The sequence below is a fragment of the Penicillium lagena genome (assembly GCF_028827675.1).
Source record: "Penicillium lagena strain IBT 129212 chromosome Unknown utg000001l_segment0_segment0, whole genome shotgun sequence".
Lineage (NCBI taxonomy): Eukaryota > Fungi > Ascomycota > Eurotiomycetes > Eurotiales > Aspergillaceae > Penicillium > Penicillium lagena.
In genome coordinates this window covers 5,185,391-5,209,044 of record NW_026623222.1, presented here as the reverse complement: position 1 = coordinate 5,209,044, position 23,654 = coordinate 5,185,391, and the positions used below count along the sequence as shown (strand labels likewise).

General features: G+C 54.2%; 11 protein-coding genes across 11 annotated transcripts; 6 read left to right on the top strand and 5 right to left on the bottom strand.

Annotated features, from left to right (window-relative positions):
- Positions 1-303: 303 nt before the first annotated feature.
- On the top strand, positions 304-825 carry N7510_002295 (putative COPII vesicles protein Yip3; the record flags this gene model as incomplete). Its single annotated transcript, XM_056974222.1, has 1 exon — positions 304-825. The coding sequence occupies one exon, from the start codon at positions 304-306 to the stop codon at positions 823-825; it is 522 nt and encodes a 173-aa protein (XP_056839339.1).
- Positions 826-884: 59 nt separating this feature from the next.
- On the top strand, positions 885-2,042 carry N7510_002294 (uncharacterized protein; the record flags this gene model as incomplete). The annotated part of the gene is made up of 1 exon (XM_056974221.1): positions 885-2,042. The coding sequence occupies one exon, from the start codon at positions 885-887 to the stop codon at positions 2,040-2,042; it is 1,158 nt and encodes a 385-aa protein (XP_056839338.1).
- A 959-nt stretch (positions 2,043-3,001) lies between these two features.
- N7510_002293 (Frag1/DRAM/Sfk1 family protein) lies at positions 3,002-3,930 on the top strand (the record flags this gene model as incomplete). Its single annotated transcript, XM_056974220.1, has 3 exons — positions 3,002-3,399; positions 3,449-3,657; positions 3,713-3,930. 3 exons carry the CDS (start codon positions 3,002-3,004, stop codon positions 3,928-3,930), a joined length of 825 nt encoding a protein of 274 aa, XP_056839337.1.
- A 274-nt stretch (positions 3,931-4,204) lies between these two features.
- On the bottom strand, positions 4,205-8,824 carry N7510_002292 (Glycoside hydrolase family 35; the record flags this gene model as incomplete). The annotated part of the gene is made up of 9 exons (XM_056974219.1): positions 4,205-4,712; positions 4,787-4,993; positions 5,042-5,121; positions 5,190-5,226; positions 5,284-5,373; positions 5,700-6,830; positions 6,889-7,390; positions 7,444-8,520; positions 8,584-8,824. The coding sequence occupies 9 exons, from the start codon at positions 8,822-8,824 to the stop codon at positions 4,205-4,207; spliced, it is 3,873 nt and encodes a 1,290-aa protein (XP_056839336.1).
- A 359-nt stretch (positions 8,825-9,183) lies between these two features.
- Positions 9,184-11,138, bottom strand: N7510_002291 (putative MFS transporter; the record flags this gene model as incomplete). Its single annotated transcript, XM_056974218.1, has 6 exons — positions 9,184-9,254; positions 9,308-9,475; positions 9,528-9,936; positions 9,992-10,855; positions 10,906-11,039; positions 11,093-11,138. The coding sequence occupies 6 exons, from the start codon at positions 11,136-11,138 to the stop codon at positions 9,184-9,186; spliced, it is 1,692 nt and encodes a 563-aa protein (XP_056839335.1).
- Positions 11,139-11,720: 582 nt separating this feature from the next.
- N7510_002290 (CFEM domain-containing protein) lies at positions 11,721-12,367 on the top strand (the record flags this gene model as incomplete). The annotated part of the gene is made up of 3 exons (XM_056974217.1): positions 11,721-11,804; positions 11,854-11,983; positions 12,036-12,367. 3 exons carry the CDS (start codon positions 11,721-11,723, stop codon positions 12,365-12,367), a joined length of 546 nt encoding a protein of 181 aa, XP_056839334.1.
- Positions 12,368-12,636: 269 nt separating this feature from the next.
- Positions 12,637-13,382, bottom strand: N7510_002289 (uncharacterized protein; the record flags this gene model as incomplete). The annotated part of the gene is made up of 3 exons (XM_056974216.1): positions 12,637-12,708; positions 12,761-13,186; positions 13,245-13,382. 3 exons carry the CDS (start codon positions 13,380-13,382, stop codon positions 12,637-12,639), a joined length of 636 nt encoding a protein of 211 aa, XP_056839333.1.
- Positions 13,383-13,520: 138 nt separating this feature from the next.
- Positions 13,521-14,927, top strand: cdc43 (protein geranylgeranyltransferase type I subunit CDC43; the record flags this gene model as incomplete). The annotated part of the gene is made up of 4 exons (XM_056974215.1): positions 13,521-14,102; positions 14,157-14,202; positions 14,252-14,580; positions 14,628-14,927. The coding sequence occupies 4 exons, from the start codon at positions 13,521-13,523 to the stop codon at positions 14,925-14,927; spliced, it is 1,257 nt and encodes a 418-aa protein (XP_056839332.1).
- A 371-nt stretch (positions 14,928-15,298) lies between these two features.
- N7510_002287 (non-specific serine/threonine protein kinase) lies at positions 15,299-18,279 on the top strand (the record flags this gene model as incomplete). The annotated part of the gene is made up of 4 exons (XM_056974214.1): positions 15,299-15,349; positions 15,406-15,434; positions 15,490-15,755; positions 15,818-18,279. 4 exons carry the CDS (start codon positions 15,299-15,301, stop codon positions 18,277-18,279), a joined length of 2,808 nt encoding a protein of 935 aa, XP_056839331.1.
- Positions 18,280-18,931: 652 nt separating this feature from the next.
- On the bottom strand, positions 18,932-20,743 carry N7510_002286 (Zn(II)2Cys6 transcription factor; the record flags this gene model as incomplete). The annotated part of the gene is made up of 1 exon (XM_056974213.1): positions 18,932-20,743. One exon carries the CDS (start codon positions 20,741-20,743, stop codon positions 18,932-18,934), a length of 1,812 nt encoding a protein of 603 aa, XP_056839330.1.
- A 970-nt stretch (positions 20,744-21,713) lies between these two features.
- Positions 21,714-23,306, bottom strand: N7510_002285 (uncharacterized protein; the record flags this gene model as incomplete). Its single annotated transcript, XM_056974212.1, has 1 exon — positions 21,714-23,306. The coding sequence occupies one exon, from the start codon at positions 23,304-23,306 to the stop codon at positions 21,714-21,716; it is 1,593 nt and encodes a 530-aa protein (XP_056839329.1).
- Between the last annotated feature and the right edge of the window lie 348 nt (positions 23,307-23,654).

Genomic DNA, 23,654 nt, shown 5'->3' with positions numbered 1-23,654 from the left:
TCACATTGTGACCGCCAGGGCAAACAGTAATATATAAAGAGGAATTGATCTCTCTCTTGTTCATTCGGATTATTGATTTTCTTCTTCTACTACTACTCCTCCTCTTTCCATACTCTGTAGTCATGTCCGCAAGCAGCGACTGGCCCAGAGCGGAAAGCCCGAGACAAACAAAAGGGGCCGTGCTGCGCTGAGCTGAGCTGAGTGACTAAAAAAAGGCAGCCGCGAAAGGGGGAAAAACACCTTCACTCATTCTCTCCGTCTCTCATTCTTCACCCTTTCTCCTCTCCCCCACACATCCTCATCATGGCCATCTCAATCCCCATCGACGCCATCACTTCGCGCTTTGGCGACCGCTTCAACAATCTCCGCAGCCAGTCCATGAGCACTCGCTTCGCCAACCTGCGTCCCGTCTCCGAGTTCCTCGACCTGAAGCGTCTGTCCAAGCCTGCCAATTTCGGGGAGGTCCAGAGCCGTGTCAACTACAACCTGTCCTACTTCTCCAGCAACTATGCCGTCGTTTTTGTCATGCTCAGCATCTACAGCTTGCTGACCAACCCGCTCTTGTTGTTCGTCATCATCTTCGTCACGGCTGGTCTCTACGGCATCGGGAAACTCGGTGGTCGCGATCTCGACTTGGGCTTCTCCCGCTTCAGCACGTCCCAGCTCTACACGGGTCTATTGATTGTTGGCGTGCCTCTGGGCATCTGGGCCTCACCCATCGCGACGGTCCTGTGGCTGATCGGGGCATCGGGCGTAACCGTTTTCGGCCACGCAGCCCTCATGGATAAGCCAATCGAGAATGCTTTTTCCGAGGAGGCGGTCTAGGTGGTCGGCCGCGAACTCCTTATGATATGCCCCGATGGGGAAGACCACCAGGGGCACGAATGGGGAGACACAACAGGGGACGAGCGGCGCAGTGGGATGGTATGGCGCGGGTGGAAGAGCTGGAGAGCGACGGAGAAGAGGTTGACGAGGCGGAGTATCAGCGGGAGTTGGTGCGCAGTGGCCGGGTGCCGTACATGCGGCAGCTGGAGTATGGGGGTCGGGGAGCACGGCGGCGGCTGGCCGACCAGGGTGAGATGAACGACGAAACCGAATCGGTGGTCGACGGGGCCGACTATGACTTGTATGATCACGGAGACAGCACGGTGTCCTACGCGGTTCAACTCGCAATGCGGGACAAGGAGGATCAGTTGGTGGAGAAGGCGCTGGAGCGGATTCGCCGTGCGCAAATGATGGGGAAGAAGAATGTCAAGTTGTCGCAACGGGAGTTGGATGCTCTGGAGCGCAAGCGTCTACAGACGGACGGGACTCGACGTTCGAAGAACTCGAACAACTCCGTCTCTCCAACGGCGGGACGGCCGAACTCCCGTCGCAACACAGTGGTAGCTCCGCCTGAGCAGCCGTCGGGCTATCCACCCTTTGCGCCTGATGCCCAAGGGATGTGGCCGTGGGGGACAAGCGCCGTGCATGGCCGGCCGACGAGCTCATCTTCTGCTCCGCGACCACGGACGCCAACGACGCACTCCCTTCGGCCCCAGCAGTCCAACTCGCCCCTCCGACCTACATACCCACCATATCCTTCCAACGGCCGTACGCAGTCAATGCCTCAGCATCCAATGTATGCGCGGCCACTACCAGATGATCCCCAATGGGCTCCGCCGTACTTCAATCCCGCGTCGATGAACCCATACGCCAGCGACGTGCCCCAATACCCGCCATCGGTCCCCCCCGACCTTCGAGTTGGACTACAGAATCGGATGAGCTATCCTCCCGAATATCATTCTCGTCATCGAGCTTCCATGGACGGCCGCCAGTCCCGGGGAGCGCGACCAGCTCCATCGGAGACCGAGTCTGACCAGTCCAGCAGCGAAGAAGAGGAAGAGGAGACCCCCAGCAGTGATGAGGAGGAAGAGGAGGAGGAAGAAGAAGAAGAGGATGAAGTGCAGATTGTGAAGGTGGTTGAGCGCCGAGGTCCGTCGGGCTTCCAGCGGCCTGTCTCTGGCAGTCGCCGTGGGCGAGGACGACGGGCCGGCCGTTGAGGGGAGAGTGTCTCTCGCAAGGTTGCCCCTTTTTTCCTGTCCATGTGTTTTCAACGCGAAGGGTTTCAAAATCGCTTGTTTTGTTTAGTTCTTACCACGCAAGGGCGTTCCTTGAATAGACGGGGCTCTAGGGATAGAGCCAAACATGGATATAGTAGTACAGTAATTCAACAGTTATTTTAAGCTCCTCAGGCAGTCATAAAACATGTGACAAGAACATTATGTACGATGTAATGCGGCCCATAAAAAAAATATGAAGATTACGCACGCAAATCGCAAGCGTGGGGCGTTGGCTGTGCAATTTGGAGCCGGCGATCCGGCGAGGAAACCTGGCCGATGACGTCGCCTCCTGGATTCCATGTCGTCGTCCACTCTTGACTTTTGTTTTCCTTTCCTCCTCTCCTCCTCTTCACAGGATATCCGATATTATCACCGGGTTATTCTCATCCTTTCACCTCGTCTCCCTCTCCTGCCCGAAATTTACCCGACCCCCGTGTGGATTCTTCGCCATCCGAGCGCCACCCGCACCCTGCGCGCTGGTTGGCGGCTGAACCTTTCTGGACCATTTTTTAGCGCTGGATTGCGGGCTTTGGTGATACCACTTCAGGCCATTCGTGTATAAATTTTGTCCTCGGTGAGCCGTCCACGGATTACGATCTGGCCGACTCGCCACTGGTCGGTCCCCTGTCATTTAGCCCGCGCAAGCATTGGACTTCTTGGTCTATTAGTTTGCATCTACATATTAGCTCCCGGCGCACGTATCGCGCCATTGTCAGTCCTGATCTGATCATTGATCATCTCGCAACGGCCCCTCTGTCGTCGCAACGATGTGGGTTATCTCGTTCTGGGTCTTCCCGGTCATTTCGGCCTGCGTGTGGGTTGGTAAGGCGAACCTGGCATCCGCGCACTAGATTCTGATGATCTAACCTCTTTTGTGATACTTAGCTATGTTGATAGCCATGCTTGCCACCTGGGCTAGGGAAGGCGAGCCGCATTACAGCTTTGAGTCGAAAGGACAGACGATTGCGTATGCACTTCTCTCACTCACCTATTTGAAGAGACTCCATCAAGCTAACGGAACTATTAGATACATCTCGGATATAGGGGCGTCGGGACTAAAGCCGCTGTTCATCGCTGGTAGCGCGGTCACCGTGGTGTTTCTAGATCTGTCATTCCTGGCGGAACGATGGCTTCGACATTCAGGCCAGCTGGTTCCGAACAAGGGTCTCTTCGATAAGACTTGCGCGATTCTTTCCATCTTCTTTGCCATTGCTGGCGCGTTGGGTCTGATTCTGCTATCGATATTTGATACCAAGAACCACCATCATCTGCATGATGGCTTCCTGGTTATGTTCATGTGAGTAGTGCTGTCAGAATAGGGCGACTGCGACTAACTGTCTTGTCAGTGGCGGATACCTCATCAGCGCCGTCTTGATTTGCGCCGAGTACCTGCGGCTAGGCATCTTCTACCGCTCGCAGCACAAGATCCTGATGGCAAGTTTCGTGGTCAAGGCTGCCTTTGTGATTATCGAGCTTGCTCTCGCTATCGCGTTTGGGCTATGCATGCGCAGCAGCAACCAGGCGAGGAAGAACCCGGCCGCGGTCCTCGAATGGGGTATGTTTCATTCGAATCGTCTTATCTCATCGATCGTCCACTAACCCTTTCTTAGTGATTGCCTTCGTCTTCACCGGCTACATTCTCTCCTTCGTTCTCGACCTGCTCCCCTCCGTTCGCACCCGCAGGCATCTACCGCAGGGTGAAAAGCGTTTGGAAATGGCGCACGAGGGCCCCAACGCACCCCACAATGGCATGGCTATTGAAGAGCCGCTGACTACGAACTCGACGGGCCCGAACCCGACCAATGCCTACCGGGGCGCCCACTTTTAGTTGTCTTATCTTGTCCTGTGACATGATACATATGCAATGATGATTGATAATGTTTTGTATTTCTAGTTGTGGTTACTTTGATACCTGTTCACAAATATGGTTCTTGCATGGAGTGTATTAGAAGGTGGTGGGCATCGTGATATGTACATTAGAAGAAGGGGTGTCCTTGCAAATTATTTCTCTCTTCCCAACCATAAGCACTCGCTCCGGTGATGCACTTGCCAGGTCATATGTATCGTATCTGTACAGAGTAAAGAAAGGAACGGCTGAGCGGCTATATCCCACCAAAGATGAGCTTGCGCCGAATCCGCTCCTGCATGTCAGCATCAATCCCGATGCCCGTAAGATATTGCCGCACGCCCCCATATCGCCGATCAAGGTACTGCGTAGTCGCGTCGACAAAGCCAGGCGGACAGCGCGTATACTCCGCATCAAGACCAAGGGCGCGAATCTCACGAATGCGCTCATCAAACTCAGTCGCGAGCTCGGGCTCCGACCGGGTATAGTCGTCCGCCATCGCAGCGGGGGAAACGGTCTCCCCGACGAGGAGCAGCATCAGCAGCACGACCAGCCCCGTGCGGTCCTTGCCCTGCGTGCAGTGCACGAGAACCGGGTACGTCTGGTCAGAAGCGAGAAGCTCGAATACGCTTCGCAGCTCGGCGGTGCTGGCCTCTAACGTGTCCTGGGCTAGGCCGGTCAGACCGCGCGGCTGCATGACTTGCTCGCCGACGAGCTTGATTGCGGTCTCGCGGTAGCCCGTTGATGCTAGGGCGATAACTTTTCTGTAAGATGTGAGCCATTCACCCTGGTATTTTTAGTAGATAGGTGGAGGATGACGAAGGGAGGGAGTACAAACACGTAATTATACCAATCCAGCTTCCACAACAGAGCCCGCTCGAATCCCTTGCCTGTAAGACTGATTAGAGCGCGCCGGCACCCAGGAATGAGCAGAAGATGTTCCTGGGCATCAACGGGGCTCTGGGTTTGCGGCGTGGATGGCTCTCGAAAGTGGTTGGACTCATTTTCCGAGCGGCGTTTGCGACTCGCCATTTCATGCTCGGTTCTTGGGCCGGTTAGTCCACCGTTGACTCGCCTGAGAGCGACTAGTTACCTTGAGCGCAGATCAATCACGGTCGAGATATGCAGTTCATCCGCAAGGCGACGCTTATCTCGTTCGGAGGCATCGTCAAGCTACAATCGACAGACAAACAGATTCATCAACGCCATTTCTTGAAAGATCAATCGGGAGAGAAAAATACCCTGGCACTGCGGAAGAGAATGCCCTCGGCTAGAACTCTGCAAGTCGTGTCAGTTTGGCTGTAAATTAATACCGGGGCAAGGCAGGGGACGGACTGCTTCCCGCAGAACTCGTTAACCGAGCGGCCGACATCGCGGAAGTTAATGATATTGTCGAATGGCCGGCCGGGGGAGTCGAGGTCGATACTGGATTGGCGAGCCATGACGGAAAGAAAGAATGTATCATGTATCTACAATAGTATCGAGAGGGGAAATCCAGAAAGAGCGAAAGAAGGAAAGAGAGCAAGAAAGATAGGGGGAGGTGAATTGGTCTAGTTTCCTTGATTGACGGATTATTGACAGCTGTTGGGTGGATTCCCCGGAAAAAGAAAAAGGAATGGCGGTGGACAGAGTGACGTTGGGCACAACCACCACCAACGTCGCCCTGTTTCTGGCCTGAAGGAATTTGACTGGGAAGGAAATGCCGCGGCTCAGTGCATCATTCACTAACAACTAACTATACTACCACTCACGCATACTGGCTACGATTGTCCTTCCATCGGGGCTGCAAATACGACCAATCGCGACTAAACTCGAAGCCGGTACGATAAACCCCGTATGCCGTGAGCTGCACCTGATCCAAGCTGGCACCCTGATCAGTCAACGCCCACATGCTCAGGGCGAGGGAATTCTCGCCGCGGTTATTGATCACGCCCGGTGGGAAGGGGAAGAGCGTCTGAGGCCCCAGATGGGGCAGGTAGTGCGCGAACATGTACCCGTTCATGAAGACCTGCACCACAGCCGCGGTACCGTTGGGCGCGCCGAGCTGGAGGCCGATGGGCACGTCCAGGTCTTCGGCCAGGTCCAGGCGGAAGGTCGTCGTGTAGAAGGTGCCCGCACCGCCGGCGACACCCTCGAGGGGACTGGACGTGGGAGACGAGCGCGGCGCCTCGTAGCCTGGTAGATGCCAGCCCATTCGCTCGCCGTACAGCCCGCCCTCGTTCATGGGACCGCGCACTGGGTCGATGTTCGCCTCGCCGCCCGCGTTGCCCTGGATGCGCCAGGAGGTGAAGTTCCCGTCGGACAGCGTGGCGCCGAGGATGCCGCGCGGGTTTTGTGTGCCGGCGGGCTTGACGTTGTCTTCGTCGTGGCCTGTGTAGTCCATGAGGATGGTCAGGACATTGTCAGTGTCGCGCAGCGTGGAGCCATTAAATGGCAGCAGAGCGGAGGTCGCGGCCAGATCGGGGTTGCCCAGAGCACCGCCGACGTATGCTCCATTCAGCCAGGCGGCCCAGCCGGCGCTGGCGCCGCTTTGGACGGTGATGTTGGCGCTTGTGGCAGTGTGGCCGTCGAATCGGCCCCGGTAGAGCTTTGAGCCGGCGTGGTAGCCGTAGTCGCCGGAGTAGAGCACTGGAAGCGAGAGCGGCGCGATGGCATTGACGGTGCTCGATTTGTTGCAGACTGTCCAACGTGAGTCGTCGTAGTCGGGCTGGATCTCGGGGATGGTGTTTTGAGCCTTCCACGGCCCTAGGGCAGGGAGCGAGATCTTTGTATCTTCAGCTCCTGGGGCTATCCCAATCAGACTGCCGTAGGCTGTCCGCTTGGTGGTGATTTTCTTTCCGTTCCATTTGACTGCTCGGACCTTGGAAGACCCGACATATACCCTGCAATGCCTCGTTAGTGGAGCTTCTTTGTGAGAAATGCAATGCATTGTATACTAACTCAAGGGAAGTAGTGTTGGCGTTATCGCCAACAAGACTAACGGTATCCCCTTTGACCGTAGTTTCACGAACCAAGTACGGACCTAGGGCAAGGATCTGCTCATGCGGAGCCACATTGGGGTTTGATGTCGTGGGAACGGCAAAGAAATTCCAAGCCGTCTCCTTGTCAAGCAGGTAGACGAGCACACCATTAGAGAATTTGAGAGCTGTCGCGCCCTGTCCCTGGGTATACGAGTACTGGGTCCCATAACTCGCCTTGGCGGAGCTGACCTGTGAGTTGCCGTAGGTCTGGTAGGTCAGATGGGCCGGTGCATCTTTAAAGGCGAAGTGGCCTTTCTGGCCGATGTTCAGGTAAAATACAATCACGTCCACATCAAGAGTGGCGTAGGTCAGAACCTCGGCGGATGAGTACAGCAGGCTGGACTGCTTTCCGATCTGGTAGTCCGTGACGATGATCTTGCTCTGGCGGCCATCTAGTTGGATATCCGGAATGGTGAGAGCACCTACATTTCACCCGAGTGTCAGCAAAGCCTTGTAACAAACATAAACCACATACCAGCTGTAGTATTGACATTCAACGAAAAGTCCGTCACATCGCGAGACGGACTCGAGTCATGCGCAAGAACATAGAACCCAGCGTCCGTGCTCGGATTCCTCAGGGCCCACGTAAAAATACTACTGTCATTAGTATACCCCGTGCCATTCCCCTCCATCTCCGTGTGCAGCAAGCCACCCGAAACTCTGGTGAAAAGGCCCAGCAACTTCGTCTGTTTCAACTTATCACGAATCTCGCGAGTCTCACGCAATGGCGCATCGTAGTCGTACGATGTATACACGACGGGGGCGCCACTGTGTCCCCAGTTCGTGCCACCGAAAGCCATGTAGAGGCTCTGCAGTGTCACGCGAGAGCCGACGTTATTCTTGTAATATACGTCCGCGAACTCGGGGGACTGCTCTGCGGCGCACTGGTCGTAGAAATACCCGCCCCAGGGCTGGAAATAGCCGCCCTCGAACTCGGGAAGGTACTCCGGCTGCGTGTAGGAGTAGTTCTGGAACCATTGGTAGTAGGTGCGCACGAGATTGAATCCCGAGTCTGGATTCGTGCAGGATAATCCGCCGGGATAAGAATCCAAACCGTAGACATTCACCGCGCCGCCAACATCTTCATAGTCTGTTGACCAGCTTTCGGAGCGCATGCCCTTCTCATTATGGGTACTTGGGACAACCACCCCGGCTTCAGTAAAAACAGCGGAGATCTGTTCCATATACTCAACGAGAGTATTAGTGGGACTGTGATCCGTCTCCTGCAGTTCATTCTCATGCTGAACGAGAATAACAGGCCCGCCATTCGTAATCTGGTTTTTGGCGATGATCCGGCCGACATTGAGAATCCACGGTTGCCAGCGCGTATAGTACGATTCAGCGCTCGTGCGCTCTGCGCCCATCTGCCCGTTCGCAGCCCACAGCGCGAACCCGCCAGCCGAGGTCTCGCCGTTGCAGTAGGGCCCTGCGCGGGCGATCACGTACAGACCAGCCTGTTTGGCGTAGTCGAAGACACGTTGGATGTCGTGGGCGCCTGTTTCGAAGTCGAATGTGCCTTCTGAAGCGGAGTGGTAGCTCCAGAAGAAGTAGACTAGTACATAATCGTGGTTAGGTATAGTTCACATTGGCCTATTTATTCTCGGGGAAGACGCACTGGAGACAGCATTGAACCCGTTCGCGCGCAGTTTCTGGAACACATCCAGCCACATCTCCGGCACGGGGAGGCGCATATAGTGGAATTCGCCTGAGAAGATATACACCCGCTCGCCGTTCACGGACAGGCTGTACGGATCCCAGGTTACGGCGGTGGTGTTGCCATTGTTGGTGGCGGCGACCAGGCCGAAGCCTGAGAGCAACGCAACGAAAAGCAGAGAAAAGACACTGAAGATGCGCATTTTTGGCTCATGTTCTTCAAGTGAGAAGTGTTTCGCGTCTATTTATTTTGGTTTCGTTTTCTCGGTTCTCGCGGTAGCAATACCCCGGGTGCGATGCTATTGGTGGATGTTTTGGGTGCGGATAGAGGCGCTTAGGGCTTGGTAAATTGCGGGGGAGCCCGGGGACGAAGTACGTCCTCTACGTCCGTGGTTTATTAATTAATACATTCAGGGAGTAGGTGATGAGTGCGTAAGACGGTCGACATAATCAATCATCTGTAATTGATTATAACCGAACATGTTCTACGTATACATCACGGATTAGGTATATACATCACTGCATGAGAGTGCGAACATAACGCCTTGTAACAACATATCAATTACCACAAATTCAACATCTCAAGGATATCATGACGAGCAAAAAACGACCGATTCCGTTTACCGAAGACATCTTGTATCCAGTTAGTGGAGGAGACGAGTGAGTGAAGCGCGGAAACCACTTACACATGGGTATACTTAGCATACAAATCCCCACCTCGATGCTGCCGACGACGATCATGGTGTGTTTCACTCCGCCGTGGCTGAACCAGTCGTAGGCGTAGAAGGTTAACACGAAGCTGAACATATTCTTGAACACCAGTAGACAAGTAAACGCCTCGACGGCGATCTCCCCTATACCAGCAGTCAGCAATAACCCTCCAAAATGATGTATGAGGTTACGTACGATGAGCATCGACGATGTAAAGCGACCCGGCCACAGCACCCATGACCATGCCGATAATAATAAACATCAGGAAGACATCCGGCAGCAGCCAGTGGTAGTGCTCTGCATCACCCGCCGTCCAGCCGAATCCGTAGAGCCCGATGCCGCAGAAAATTAGCTGGAAGATAACCAGCAAGATGCGGAACTCGGGCTCGTATCGGCCGTGGTTGAGGCGGATCATCACTTTGTTCATCGAGTCACTGAGCAGGCCGGACAACACAAGACCCAGCATGGAGCCGATGAAGGCACCCGTGTACAGATAGCCCGTTTGGACTTCGGTAAACCACAGAGGCGGGGTCAGAAAGACGATGGCCAGGATGACACCCAGAAAGACGGCCCAGCCGATGATGACACCTTGGATCAAGCACGCCTGCATTGCCCGTTAGTATCTGGTGTTCGTTCCAAGCAGGTACTCCGCTACTTACCCAGAAGACGCTTGGATGAAAGAACAGCGGAAACGGCCGGAGGAGCAGTTTGAAGAAATTCTCGTCGGTCTTGCGTCCATTGAACGGCCTCAAGGTCTTAATGAATGAATCCTTCTCCAGAACCGGCTGCTGCACAGTGACCTGCGTGCTCGACATGCCGTTCAACCCCTCCATAGGGAGATTCTTCGGCTCTTCTCCATTGGACTCGCGACTGAGTGGCCGCTCAGCCTCTGGAGACCCGTTCCTGTTCTGGGTCTTGTGCTTGAAATCTGTATTTAGGTAATCCGCACGCCGGTACGCAGTCTCCGGTACAAAGAAGAACATGAGCGGCAGCGCGGCCGCGAGAAAAATCGCCACGAAATAGAATGACCACTTCCAGTGCAGGGTGGCGGTGATTTTCCCGACGAGCACGGGGGTCAAGAACGCCGCGCCGAACAGGGCGACGTTGGAGACGGCCATGCGTTTCCCACGCTCATGCAGGAAGTATAGATCGCCGACGCAGGCATTGACCAGTGCTTCGAAGGGCGCCAACGCCACGCCCTGGAAGATGCGCGCCCATAGCAGACTGGTGGCGTTTGTACCGCTGGCCCCGGCCCAGACACAGCTGACGATCATCAAGACGTGCCCGATTAGGAAGAGGTGGCGCTTGCCCCAGACGCGCGCGGTGGGCACGATCAGGATTCCCGCCACGCCCACGCCGCACAGGTGGTAGCCGGTCAGCAGCGCGGCACCGGTGATGGTGATATCATCGTCCTCGGCGATGTTGAGTGTGTTGGGAGCCATGATGGAGCTTAGGGTGGTGCAGAGCACCGTCACCCACGACAGGACGGCGAGGATGAGGTCTCGCCTCCATAGTGGCCAGTTCTAGGGTTCGGGTCAGCTCCTGAACATGGATGGGATGGTTGCATGCATACCAGCGGATCGTTGGGGTCGTCGCTCGGCTGTGGCACGAGGATGATGGGCACTTTGCCGGAGTAGTCATACTTGAGGCCGGTGATGTTTGCATGGCCACCGTCGATGCGCTCCTGGTCGTAGACATCGGAGGTACCTGGACAGCAACACTATTAGCTACGCTCTTCACCCGTTCGCAGGCACTCTCACCCGGCACCTGGGCGAGCTTCGTATCCTCCAGCACCCCGAGACCCATGGTGGGGAATGTCGTCTGTCAGAGAGAAAAGTACAAAGTCGAGTGGAGAGGGGAAAACAAGGCTAGGCCGGCATCACGGTAGTTGGGGAGCTTGTTAGTCACACAAGGCTTTTCCTAGCTCTCTCCGTCGTCGTACAGACCGGTCCGAACGTGCTAGAGGGAGGGGGCGCCTGCGGTGTGACGGCGGTGAGGTGCAGCCCCTGAAGCCGATCGACAGAGGGTAGAAGAACTAAGTGGACGAACTATTCGCTAGTGGCTTCGGCCGAGGCTTCACACTCGTCCGTAGCCAATGGAGTGGAGCACGACGCGGCACAGTTTGGGATTGCTTGGTCGAAGCCAAACCTGGGGAAAGGAAAGGGAAAAGGGCGCGTCAGAACGGTGTATGGACGGGGTATGAGAGCGAGAAAGGGTAGGTAACGGGGGTACCACCATGACCCGGTCCCTGAATGCCCGTGCACTCGCCCCAGTTTAAAAGGCGGGGACGGGTTTAGTTGCCTATCTTTCTCCTTTTCTTTCCCTTTCCCTTTTCCTCCTTTATCTGTCTCACTTTCCCATTCCTCATTCCTCTCGACTACACTCAACATGAAGTTCTTCCAGATCACCGCTGTCGCTGCCCTCGTCGCCTCGGCTGCTGCCCAGGGCCTGAGCGATCTCCCATCTTGCGCCGTACGGGAAGCTCCCCATTGGACGCAGAACCTCCACTAACACCTCCCAGAAAAGCTGCGCCCTGGATGCCCTTCCCAAGGCCTGCGGCCTTGACATTGGCTGCATCTGCAAGACCAAGTCGTTCATCAACAACATGGCCTGCTGCGTGGAACCGGCGTGCTCCAAGGCTGACCAACAGAGTAAGTACCGTGCGTGAATAATCCTCAAGCACATGAAACTCATCATCAACAGAAACCCTCGAGGCCGCCAAGAAGATCTGTGAGACGGGCGGCGTGACCGACATCCCCGACACCGTCGTCTGCGACAAGGGCTCGACTGGCTCGACCACAACCACTACCGCCACGGGCTCTGAGGCCACCGGCAACTCGACCACGGCGCAGACCACTGCCTCGTCGGCCTCGTCGGCCTCGGGATCCAGCACGGCGTCTGGTACTAGCTCGTCCTCGTCTTCGTCCTCGGCCGCGGCCGCGGCCACCTCCAACGTCGCTATGCTCGGCCAGAACAAGGATGGCTCCTTGATGGCCGCGGCGGGTGCTGCTGCCGCGTTCGCCATCCTGGTTTAGGCTCTGTATTTAACTCACAACGGTGAATGAGAGTGTTGTCATGATAGTTTGAAAAGAATGGGCTCCCGGGGAGGGTTGGCAAGAGAATTCGGTCCTTTTGTTGATCGTCACTGCGTGCCCCAGGGTGGTAATGACTGAATAATTTTTTTTCTTTCATCGGAATAATATGTGTCAATAGCATTGTCTTGATCCAGACTACCTCATTAATAATCACGGTTCGAGGAGCAGGACACTTTCTTCTATAAGTACATTTCGACGCGCAGGGCGATTCAATTCTCGCGAGCGTCTTCCAGGAGCTTGGTCAATCGCTCCTGTCGCTCATCACGGAGCGTGCTGAAGATCTGTGGCGTGTCAGCCTGTCGAATATGACGGGAGATGCAGAGAAGCACTTACCCAGAACCAGGTCATCATCTCCATAAACCCAAACGAAAAAACCACACGATGCTTCAGCCGGTTCAAGCCCGACGTCGCCACTACAGAGGTATACGACGACAGCATGTATTCGCCACGGCCATAGTAAACAAAGAACGCAAGGGCGCCGTACACCAGGAACCGACAGCCGGAAATGGCAACCCAGACGTTCCAATAGACCGTCAAGGACTTGGTGATGTACTCGGGTAGCGTTTCCAAAACGCGGAGATCCTCCGCGGGGAGATTGCCGTTTCGCAGGGGACGGATGAACGGTAGGGCCTCGTCGAGGGCTTCGTGGAAGGGGATGTTGGATAGGAGGACCAAGTCGATGAGGGCCTCGGCGAAGAGCAGCACGGCGCAGAAGGTGAAGGGGTTGGTCTTTTGGGAGCTGGACATTGAGGGGAAGTTCTAATGTGATCAGTTAGTTCGTTGTCTCTCGCCGAGAAAGCGTTGGCGGCGTAGTTACAATGTTCAGGCTCTCGCCTAGCATAAACACTAGGTCGGAGTCGGTGATCGTCTCCGGGTTCTTGACGAGGTAACCCGCGATGACTAGCAGGAGCACGGCATGTGCCTGGATGAGGGTTTTGGATGAGATCAAAACCATGGTCGTGGTGTGCGACAAATGTGAGAGACGGGTGAGGGAAAGGAACAAGGGAGGAAGGAAAAGAGAAGTGACGGCCGATGTGGGGACGATCCGCGGGCTCGACGTGCTCTCCTCAACATCACCTCTGGCCACCATATCATGGCCTTCCACACCGAGCGCCATGTCAAGTACTACCTACGCTGTCTCAAGACCTTCCTGCCCTCCCTCTACACCTCCAATGACTCCAATCGCATGCTCCTCGCCTACCTGACCCTCTCGGGACTCGACGTCCTGGGTGTCCTCCACGACAAAACCACCCCAACAGAACGACAAGGGTATATCGACTGGATCTACCACTGCCAGGTACCGTCGGGCGGATTCCGCGGGTTCTCCGGCACGGATTTCGGGCGCGAGAAGCTCAATCGCGAGAATGCGGTCTGGGATCCGGCCAATGTGCCCGCCACTTTCTTTGCACTAGTGACTCTCCTTGTGCTGGGCGATGACCTGTCGCGGGTGGACCGGAGGGCGTGTCTGCAGTGGCTGCCGAAGACGCAGCGCGCAGATGGGAGTTTTGGAGAGGTGCTCGGCGTGGATGGGAGGGTGGAGGGTGGGCGGGATTTGCGATACTGTTGCTGCGCGGCGGGGACGCGGTATATCCTTCGCGGGAGAAGTGGGAAAGGGCTGGAGGGTGTGGATGATATCAATGTAGCGCAATTGGTCTCGTTCATTGAGGCGTGTCAGGTCTGTTCTTCTCGTCTGATCTTGCGCGATCGTAAGCTGATCTGCCTCGACTAGACATACGATGGCGGCATGGCCGAGTCTCCCTTCCGTGAAGCGCATGGTTGGTGATTGATTCATTTGGTTTACGTGCTGTTTCTAACGTGATCCAGGTGGCCACACATATTGCGCCCTTGGTTCTTTGACCCTGCTGAACCGAATACCCAGTGACCTACCACCGATGCCGCTCCTGACACCGGGCACAAAACAGTTCGAAGCATTGTTGGCATTTTTGGTATCAAGACAGACAGCGACGATTAGCGATGAACCGGAGGATGAGGCACTGGACGAAATTCCCGGCACATCGCTCGACGAACAGATCCAAACCTTGCCCGACATCACACCGCTGGATGGCGACGCAATACCCTGTGCGGGCTTCAACGGCCGATGCAACAAGGTCGCAGACACCTGCTATTCCTTCTGGAATGAGGCATCTCTCCTGGTAGGTCAGCTTTGTTCTCATCCGTGGCCATCCGCTGATTCCCCAAGATGCTGGATCGACTATCTCTGGTTGACGAAACGCGCAACCGGCGATATCTCCTCGAGAAGACGCAACATATCATCGGCGGCTTTGGGAAGTGTGCAGGAGAACCGCCAGGTCAGTATCGGGATTTCACCGAATTGGATCGTGTGCTTAATTCATTGGATCTAGATCTGCTTCATGCGTACTTCGGAATGGTGTCGCTTGCTTTCCAGGGTGAGCCGGGATTAGAGCGCGTTGATCCCTCGCTGGGAGCCAGTGAGAGCGCTGTTCGACACTTAGAGTCCCTGCCCTGGTGGCAGCCTTGACCGAGGCATCCATTGGCCGGACGGTCAATTGCCGGTCAGCGGGCCAAGCGAGGTCCGGGGGTCACCTCGATTAGGCATCGGCGGAGCGAAGTCAGTGCCTGACTGAAGGGCGGGCGTACATACATCTGGAATAAATAAATATCGAATCTCTATTAGACATCCATCCTCTACCGAGGAACGAACTCACGTGTAGAAGAATATTATTGTCGGACAAAGAGGTTAGTCAGAAAGGGGCATCAGGGGCGTCATTGATTGATGGAAACGCAACAGATCCACTCCACCGTTATCCCTTGGCTCCGACTCTTGATGACTGACTGACTGACTTCACGATACCTACTCTGACCAACACACCTGGCGCTCGCCCTTGACACATGCCGCCCAGGACGAGAGCGGGGGTTCAAAGCCAGCACCAGAAGGAAAAGGTGTGTGTGAGAGAGATTATCAGTCAAGTCGGGCCACTAACCACTCCATCCAACAGCTTGCCAGCTCCTACAATGAATTGCTCAAGTACGCATCCCCGGCCACCCATCATCACCGCCCACCTCTGACCCAGACTCCGCAGGGAATTCTCCTCCAAGGACCTCCGCAGCGTAGGGAACTACACGTTAGGCCGGCTGATCGGGAAGGGCTCCTTCGGCAGAGTCTACCTGGCGTCGCACAAACTCACCAATGGCTCCAAGGTCGTGCTCAAGTCGTCCAGCAAAGATGATACCAATCTCGCGCGCGAAATCCACCATCACCGCCAATTTCGCCATCCGCACATCGCGCGCCTGTACGAGGTCATTGTGACTGAGAGCTTGGTCTGGCTCGTGCTCGAGTATTGTCCCGGTACGACCCATCCTTCAAAGGAGAAGAAAGATGCTGACAATTGACTCACTCCGATGGTTTAGGCGACGAACTCTACAACTACCTCCTCCACCACGGCCCCCTTCCCGTCGAGAAAGTGAAACGGATATTTACGCAGCTGGTTGGAGCGGTGGCTTATGTCCACAGCAAATCATGTGTGCATCGGGATCTCAAGCTGGAAAATATTCTCCTGGACAAGAATGAGAGTGTCAAGTTGTGCGACTTTGGGTTCACGCGCGAGTATGAAGGGAAGGCGAGCTATCTCCAGACGTTCTGCGGCACCATCTGCTACAGCGCGCCGGAGATGCTCAAGGGAGAGAAGTACGCAGGCGAGAAGGTGGACGTGTGGAGCTTGGGCATTATTCTCTATGCACTTCTGGCGGGCGAACTCCCCTTTGACGAGGATGACGACCAAGTGACCAAAACCCGGATTCTCTCGGAGGAACCGGTGTTCAAGGATGACAAGTTCCCCGATGATGCCAAGGCGTTGATCAATCTGCTGCTTTCCAAACGGCCGTTGATCCGACCCAGTTTGGACGAGATTCTGGCGCACCCTTTTCTCGCCGAACACGCGGCGGAGCAGTTGGCCATTCTGAAAATTCCGCAATCTTCGCCGTTTACCACGCCGTTGGAGAAGACGACATTGCAGCGAATGAAAAGTGCCGGAGTCAACATCGACGAAGTCATTGAGAACGTGCTGGCTCAACGATGCGATCCGCTCGCTGGATGGTGGGCACTGTTGATTGAGAAGGAGCAGCGGAAGGAGGCCAAGAGAGAGCGCAAACGCCGGGAGCGGGAAGCCGACACGAAAAACCTCCGCCGTCTCAGTGCTGCGAGTAGCCGATTCGAGAAACGGTCGTCAGCCCTGATGGATGTGGCCGAAGAAGGTCAAGAAGCAAGCTCAAGCGGCAACCTCCAGGAACGCGGGCGCCGAGATAGACGAAGCTTACCCTCGCAGCTGGGCGTTCCGGAACTTCCTGCGCTCCCTGAACCTCTACCGGAACCGATGGAATTGCCACGGCCTGCGGATGTCCAATCTATCAAGTCTGTCAACACACACGCATCAATCCGACGACGCCCTGTTCCACCACCGAAAGACAAGCGACCATCGCGAGGCAGCATGCTTCACGTCAGTGCCTCTCAGCCGGAACTGGCGCAACATGGGGGTATCTTTCGGCGTCGCACCAGGCGTCACCAATATCCGATTATTAGCCAGCTGGCCTCACTCAAACATTGGTTTGTCGAATCGGCCAAGAGGGCGAAGTCTCCGAATGCAAAGGCCGTCTCCCGCAAGTTTATGTCTGAGAAGAACAGCCCTGCGAAGAGCCAGGATGGTGGAAAGAACCTCGGCACCTCGTCTTCGGCTGGCGAAGCTACAGGAGAGGAGGTCGTGACACCAACCCAGGCCAAACGGATCTCTACGGCCAGCAGCCTTGCTCCCAGCAGCGCGTCGTACCGTCAGAACCGCAACTCTTACGGGCGTCAAACGCGGGTATTGAACACAGGGCACTCTAGCAATCGCAATTCGCTTTCGCCCTCGCCGATCACACCGCGGGGCTCATACTACCGACATTCATCAACCGGGTTGCGAGGTCGCAAATCTACCTCGTCTTCAGTCTCCTCGATCCGCAGCATTCATCACACTCGTGCTCACTCAAAAGCATCGTCTCTCTCATCCAACAGCCTAGAAACCGCACCCACCCCAACTGGCAGACTTTCCAAATCTCCCCATTCATCCCTCAAGGTTCTGCCCACCACCCCAGGCCCTTCAGCTCGCTTCCCAAGCAATATCCGGCTAGTACGAGGGTCTGGCGGGCCACCCCGAAGTTTTGATAATCAGGCCGGAGGACCGTCGGGATCAGTCTTCAACGAGGCGGCACCTGCACCCATGCTATTTTCGCCATCCTCGAGCCTGGTCTTTGCTCGACGCAAACGGTCCGCTTTCAAAGGTCCCATGCTTCACACGGCCAATCTGATGGTATCGGGCGGGATTGGGTCAGTCAGCTCGCCTCTCCCAGGCCAGCAACCAAACAACAGCGGTCTGGATCCCGCAGCCGCACGGCCCGGTACGCGAAAGAGCCAGATAATCGAAGAGGAAGAGGACGTGGAGGATATGGAAGAAGAAGACATTGAGGAAGTCGATGAATTCGACCCTAACGATGAGGTTATTCCTGGTTCGCCGGACGAAATCATTAAGCCCCAGACTCCAGTCATCGACACCCCCGAGCATGAGCATGCCGTGGAGACCGGATCTCCCTCCTCAACCCGCAAGCCGGTTCTTGCCCCTGCTCCCGACCTCGAATCAAGCCCTTCTCGCCCTCCGCGGTCTTCGTCGCTTCGTGCGCCGCGGCGTCCGGGAACTGCGACTACTGTTTCTGAAGACGGCGTCGAGAGCAGCGCATCCGCCCCACAGGACAACGCTAAGGACAAGGTTGATTCTGACAAGGCTTCTGTTACTGCTGCTGCTGTTGATTATGATGTTGCTGCTGCCGAACCAACGATTTGAGCGGTTGCTTATTGTTGACACTCTGTTCCCGCAACGATTCTCATTCTTGCCTTGTTGGTTAGACGATAGACCTTTTTTTGTTTTGTTTTGTCCATTTTGTGCGATTGCCGTCCTTGCGAGTTTCCTTCCTATCTATACCCCCGATCGATCGATGCACTTCCCATACACAGCGAGTACCCTTTTTTTATTTTCATTATGTCCACATCTCCCTTACCAACCAACCACGGACATGGGTACCGAATTGTCTTTACCTGGTGTCCCTCCTCCTTCGCTTTTCTTGTTGATCTTTTTCTTACTGATTTTAAAGCCGCTTAATGAAACGCTTTGTTTCTTGTCAGTGTTTTCTTTTCTCTTATGATCTGACTTACACACTCACTCTCTTCTGCCACTCTATCTACTTCTTCGCTGCATCTCCACCCTCCTCTTCACTTTACCTTCACCATTACCCTTTATAGAATACTGTTTTTCCTATTCTGATCTGGCATCCACGCCCGCAAAATGATATTGCATTCTTCTTACATTTCCAGGTCTTCTATATGTCTTTTCTAAGGCTATGGTAAGGCCTTACTTTATCTTTGGCTTATCCCAAAAACGAGCCGTATATAATCAACATCAAATACAATATGCTACACACACCGCCGCTGCGACATGCTCACCCCAAGACTGTCTCGGCATTCAATCTCGTCATAGTATCCATCCAAAACACTGTTCTCCCGGTTTGGACCTCGTCTATGATATTCTCGATGACGAGGCTGATGGCATCAACTTGTTTGATAGGAAATATGTGACGGAAATAGTCGATCCGGTCCAGGATGAACTGCCGTGCTTGAAGAATCCATTGGTTGTTATCTGAATTCGGCTCCTCGTCTCGTATGCCCAAGGATCCAGCAGCAACGAGCATGAGAAGCAGTTGCAAACACGTAGTCTTGGAGCTAACAGGAATCTGCTCCAACCGAACCACGATACTATGACCCAGGCATCGAACGAGCTCTGCCGGGTCGTCGCTGCAATTTTTGAAAAGCGACCACACGCCAGTGGAATATACTACTCTAGGTCTGTGGTCATCCAGGAAGATTCGCTCATTCAACAGCCGCTGGCGGGTTTTGGCCATGTCGGGGAATACCAAGTATAGCTGGAATAAAGTAGCGAGCAAATATCCTTCGGCGATAAAGAGATGGTGTGAGGATGGTGTGTCAGGGTCACCGACAGCGTCAATTTCACGAAGATTTGGAAGAGTTGTCATCCAGGCATCCGCCTCAATCTTTTCTGCTGTTACGAGGAGTCGATTGATGTCAGCCGCGGGGATGTTCAGTGCATCATTCTGCATGGAACGGAGCTGCCGAATCAGCTTCGCTGTACAGGTAAAATGAAGCTGTGGCTCGGCGCCAATCCCCGTCCACGGATGCGGAACGACTCGAGAGCAGCTCGAAGTGAAGCTGGGGACTGAATCAGAGAGACAAGAGAGCATGGCACTGGCTTCATCTGTGCTGAAGTCATTATCAACAACGCAAGAGACCATTTCCCAGTATACCAACGCCTTCTTGAAAAAGGTCTCGGTAAGATATGGTGACGTGCATGTAAAACCTCGGGTCCTAATAATATCTCGAACAGCCTTGAGGTGCACCGTACCGTAATCCTTCGGATCATGCCAAACCGAACTGATGCCAAGCAGCAGGATGCAAAAGAGCAGCACATCTGTGATTGCTCCTGGTGAGTGAGAAATCTCCCTTGAGATCTGGCCATAGGCAAGCCGCTGGTTCTGCAAGCCGATTATCCTCATTTCGTCGGAAAACCGGGCCAGTGTCGCGCCAGTCATGCTTTTCATGGTTAGAAGCATAGATAGAGAACTTTGCCAGCCCTGCGCCACGACAGATCGGAATGGGTTGCTTGGGGAATCGAACGTTGACACCGTTGGAGATACGTGACTGAAATAACGCTGGACTAGTTCACTGTGAGGGTCTAGCAGAGACGAAGATAGACTGAATGGGTAGCGTTGTTCGTCTTCTTCCTTTATCGACAATGTCAACGTTGAAATCTTGTCACCATCACAAGGGATTTCTGGGGGAGTCTCCCACCATGTACACCCTGTATCGTGAAGGGTGTAGGGCGGTGGTGAGCTTATGAGAAGCTGCTGATGCTCTTGACACAGCTTATCCGACAAATTATCGTGTATATTTGATATAACCTGGTCTTTCCAGAGGAGGTTCTCGCTGTTTTCAAAGGCTAACCCGATAGTTGACTCCGGGTGCTCGCCATCCTCAAGAATAAACGGCGAAGGCCCCTGGCCATTGGCTATTGATAAAGCACATTTTCGAGTAGAAGCCTCATCTTCCACGAAATTCGACCTGAACTGCTCATGCTTCTTTGACCACCGCCATCGGAAGGCATCGTAGCCAGAGCAATGGATTCGGCGTGCTAGACACCGCTTGCAAGAGGGTTGCGTCTCATCGCACTTGACCTGCATTGTCCAATTTCAGCATTGCGCACCAGTCAGCAAAGATAAACCAAATACTTTTCGGGATTTGCACTCCAGGCAACCAGTAAATGTTTTCTGCACAGGCCGTCGCTTTACCTTCTTCCGCGTGCCGGGTTCAGTTACGGTATGCATTGGACTTTTCTCAATTTAAGATGAGGTACTCAATTCCCATCCTCGCAGAGTGTGAGTGAGGTAAAGCAAAAAGAGCCAGCGAGTCCAAATTGACATTCCCATATGCAGACGGACTGGCTTTGACATGATACTGGCAAAGTCTTCCTGCCGTTGCGGCCTGGTCGTACTAGCAAGTATCTAGTTTTAAGTGAACTAGGGAGGACCAGGGTGTTTTGGTCCGAAGATATTATCCTCTATAAGTAGTTCGTGAGTCAGCTGAGATGGTTTCTCCGCACATTAACGGGTATCTCGGGGGATGGCGTGCTCTCCCCGCACGGCTTCCCGATGGGGGACGCATTGGCGCGCCTATCGAACCCATTTTCGAGATGGCAGTATAGAGCGCTGACAGCAGTGATTATCATTTCGGATTGTCTATAAAGTTAAGCAAGGGATTCGCGATTCTAGCTCTACATTCGCCAGCTAGACCCTGTTCCATCAATTGATCCACCTATTCACGAGCTAGGAAGCGGATCTTGGATTTGGTAGTACCTTCTTTGAAATGATTGCAAATCTCCTTTGTCATATGAGATACAAGTAGTTCAATAACAACCTTTGAGCAACTGTATGGAAGATAGATATGGAAAGGCAATATGTCTTCCACACAACATTCCCCGAGCTAGGCATTTAGAATAAGAGCTCTATGCAGAATATTTAATGAGAGATAATCAAAAACGCGTCAATTTTCTGGCGCAGATTTAGTCTTTCTCTATATTAAGACCAAACAGCCAACTTATTCGCAAATTGACAGAGCCAAACAGCTTGTTCTCGACCGACTATCATCGGCGTCTCACTTTTCCTCTGCATTTGAAAACCCCGCAACCTGGTACTTGGCAAAGTGTCTAGCGGGCACATTGTTCTCGAACATGTAGTCAATCTCTGCGTATTTGCGGCCTGCGGTTTCCGGTAGGCGAAAGTAGGCCCAGATGAGTGTGGCCAGAGACGTTCCTCCAAATACGAACCCGACTTTGCCTCGCAGGTCCGCAGCACCTGGATTAAACAGATATGGCAAAGCAACACTCACGACAATCATGGCAAAGAAGAATGCAGCGGTGCTAAGCGCAATAGAGCGGCCCTTCAGCTTTGTGGATGGCACTTCACTGATATAGACATAAGACAAAGGCCCAACGGTGAGTTGGTAGAAGAAGCTCCAGACGATAAGCAAGATGGACTGCGCCCAGCTGTAACTTGGGTGCGATCCATAATGCGGCAGCACGTCGAGGATGGCAATTACAAACATGATGGTGGTCATAATGGTCAGACCACTGACGTATGCCTTCCGCCGTCCTACATAACTTAGGTAGAAGAAGGTGCACGCTGTACCCACGAACCCCACGGCAGTGTTACCAACGCCCAAATTGAATGATTGAACGGTAGACAAGCCGGCCAAGGTAAAGAAGTAGTTGCAATACCAGGAGAGAGGGATGCCGCTCAGCACCTGTGAGCAATAAGCGATGTTGGCGATTTCGGTCCTGCGGAGATTGACTCCTCGGAATAGATCCATGTAGGTCGATGACTCCTGCAGGGAACGCTCCAGCTGGTCTGTCTTTTCGATGACTTCGATTTGCTGGTCGATGTTGACAGGACTGTTTGCCGAAACCAGGCGCAGCAGGGACTTCTTTGCTTCGGCTTTTCGCCCTTTGTGGACCAGGTACCAGGGCGACTCTGGAGCAAATGGGATGCCGATAGCAAGCAGCACACACCATGCCCACTGGATTGCAAAAGGAATGCGATATCCCCATTCGTCCACCCGACTCGAGGTAGCCTTTGTGACACCTTGGCCAACCAATTGACCGATAATCCAGGCCATATTGATGAACGCGGTCAGCATGCCTCGGAGGGCAACTGGGCTCACTTCAGCAGCATACAATGGGGCAATCGTCGTAAAGCCGCCCCATGGAATGCCTGCAATGACTTCACCGACGGTCAAGACAGTAGCGTTGGGAGCAAAAAAAATTATGAAAATGGCGGCAATGCAGGCAAAATTGCAAGCGATCATGGTGTTTTTGCGGCCATACCGGTCATAAAACCACCCGATACCGAGAGCTCCGATCACCTCGCCAATGTAGCACATGCTGAGGGCAATCTGCCATCCTGCCGTCAAGGTTTTGGTGCCGTTAGCAGTCGTGGTGCCGTACTTATTGACAAAAGCAGGGAGAGCGAAGAGGGAAAGAATGATTTGAGAGTTGTAGCCGACCATGATTACACCCATCGAGACAAAGAGCGACCAGAAGACGGCCTTGGCGTAAATCTTCATGGATTCCATGACAGGGAGGTTACCCTCCGCCGCTGCGAGCTCATTGACAAGCTCCGCGGCGAGGACGGAGTCATGAGCGATCTCCGCGACGGCATCTGCCGTCTTGTCTTCAAGAATCGTGGACATAATAATGACGGAAAAGATGGAGGAAACAAATTGATCAACTGACCACCAACAGCACTCAATTTTCAGGTAGGCACCCGGCCTATAAGTGTAGTTCCTTGTCCCCTGCCCCCCCCCCCCATGGGCAGCGGATATGTGCTGCCGTGCGGGTCCACCGGGGAAGGCGAGCCACCTAATGCGGAGATAAACTACTACCAGCTCTAAACCCGAATAGTCCACCATGGCGAGTCAGCTAGCGGTTCTGGGTTGGAGGTGAATCCTTTCTCGCCATCTTGCCCAAAACGGGCAATACGTGCTGAGCTAATCCATCGGTGTCTGGAAGCTTGAAATTATAAAGTAACCTACCTCATC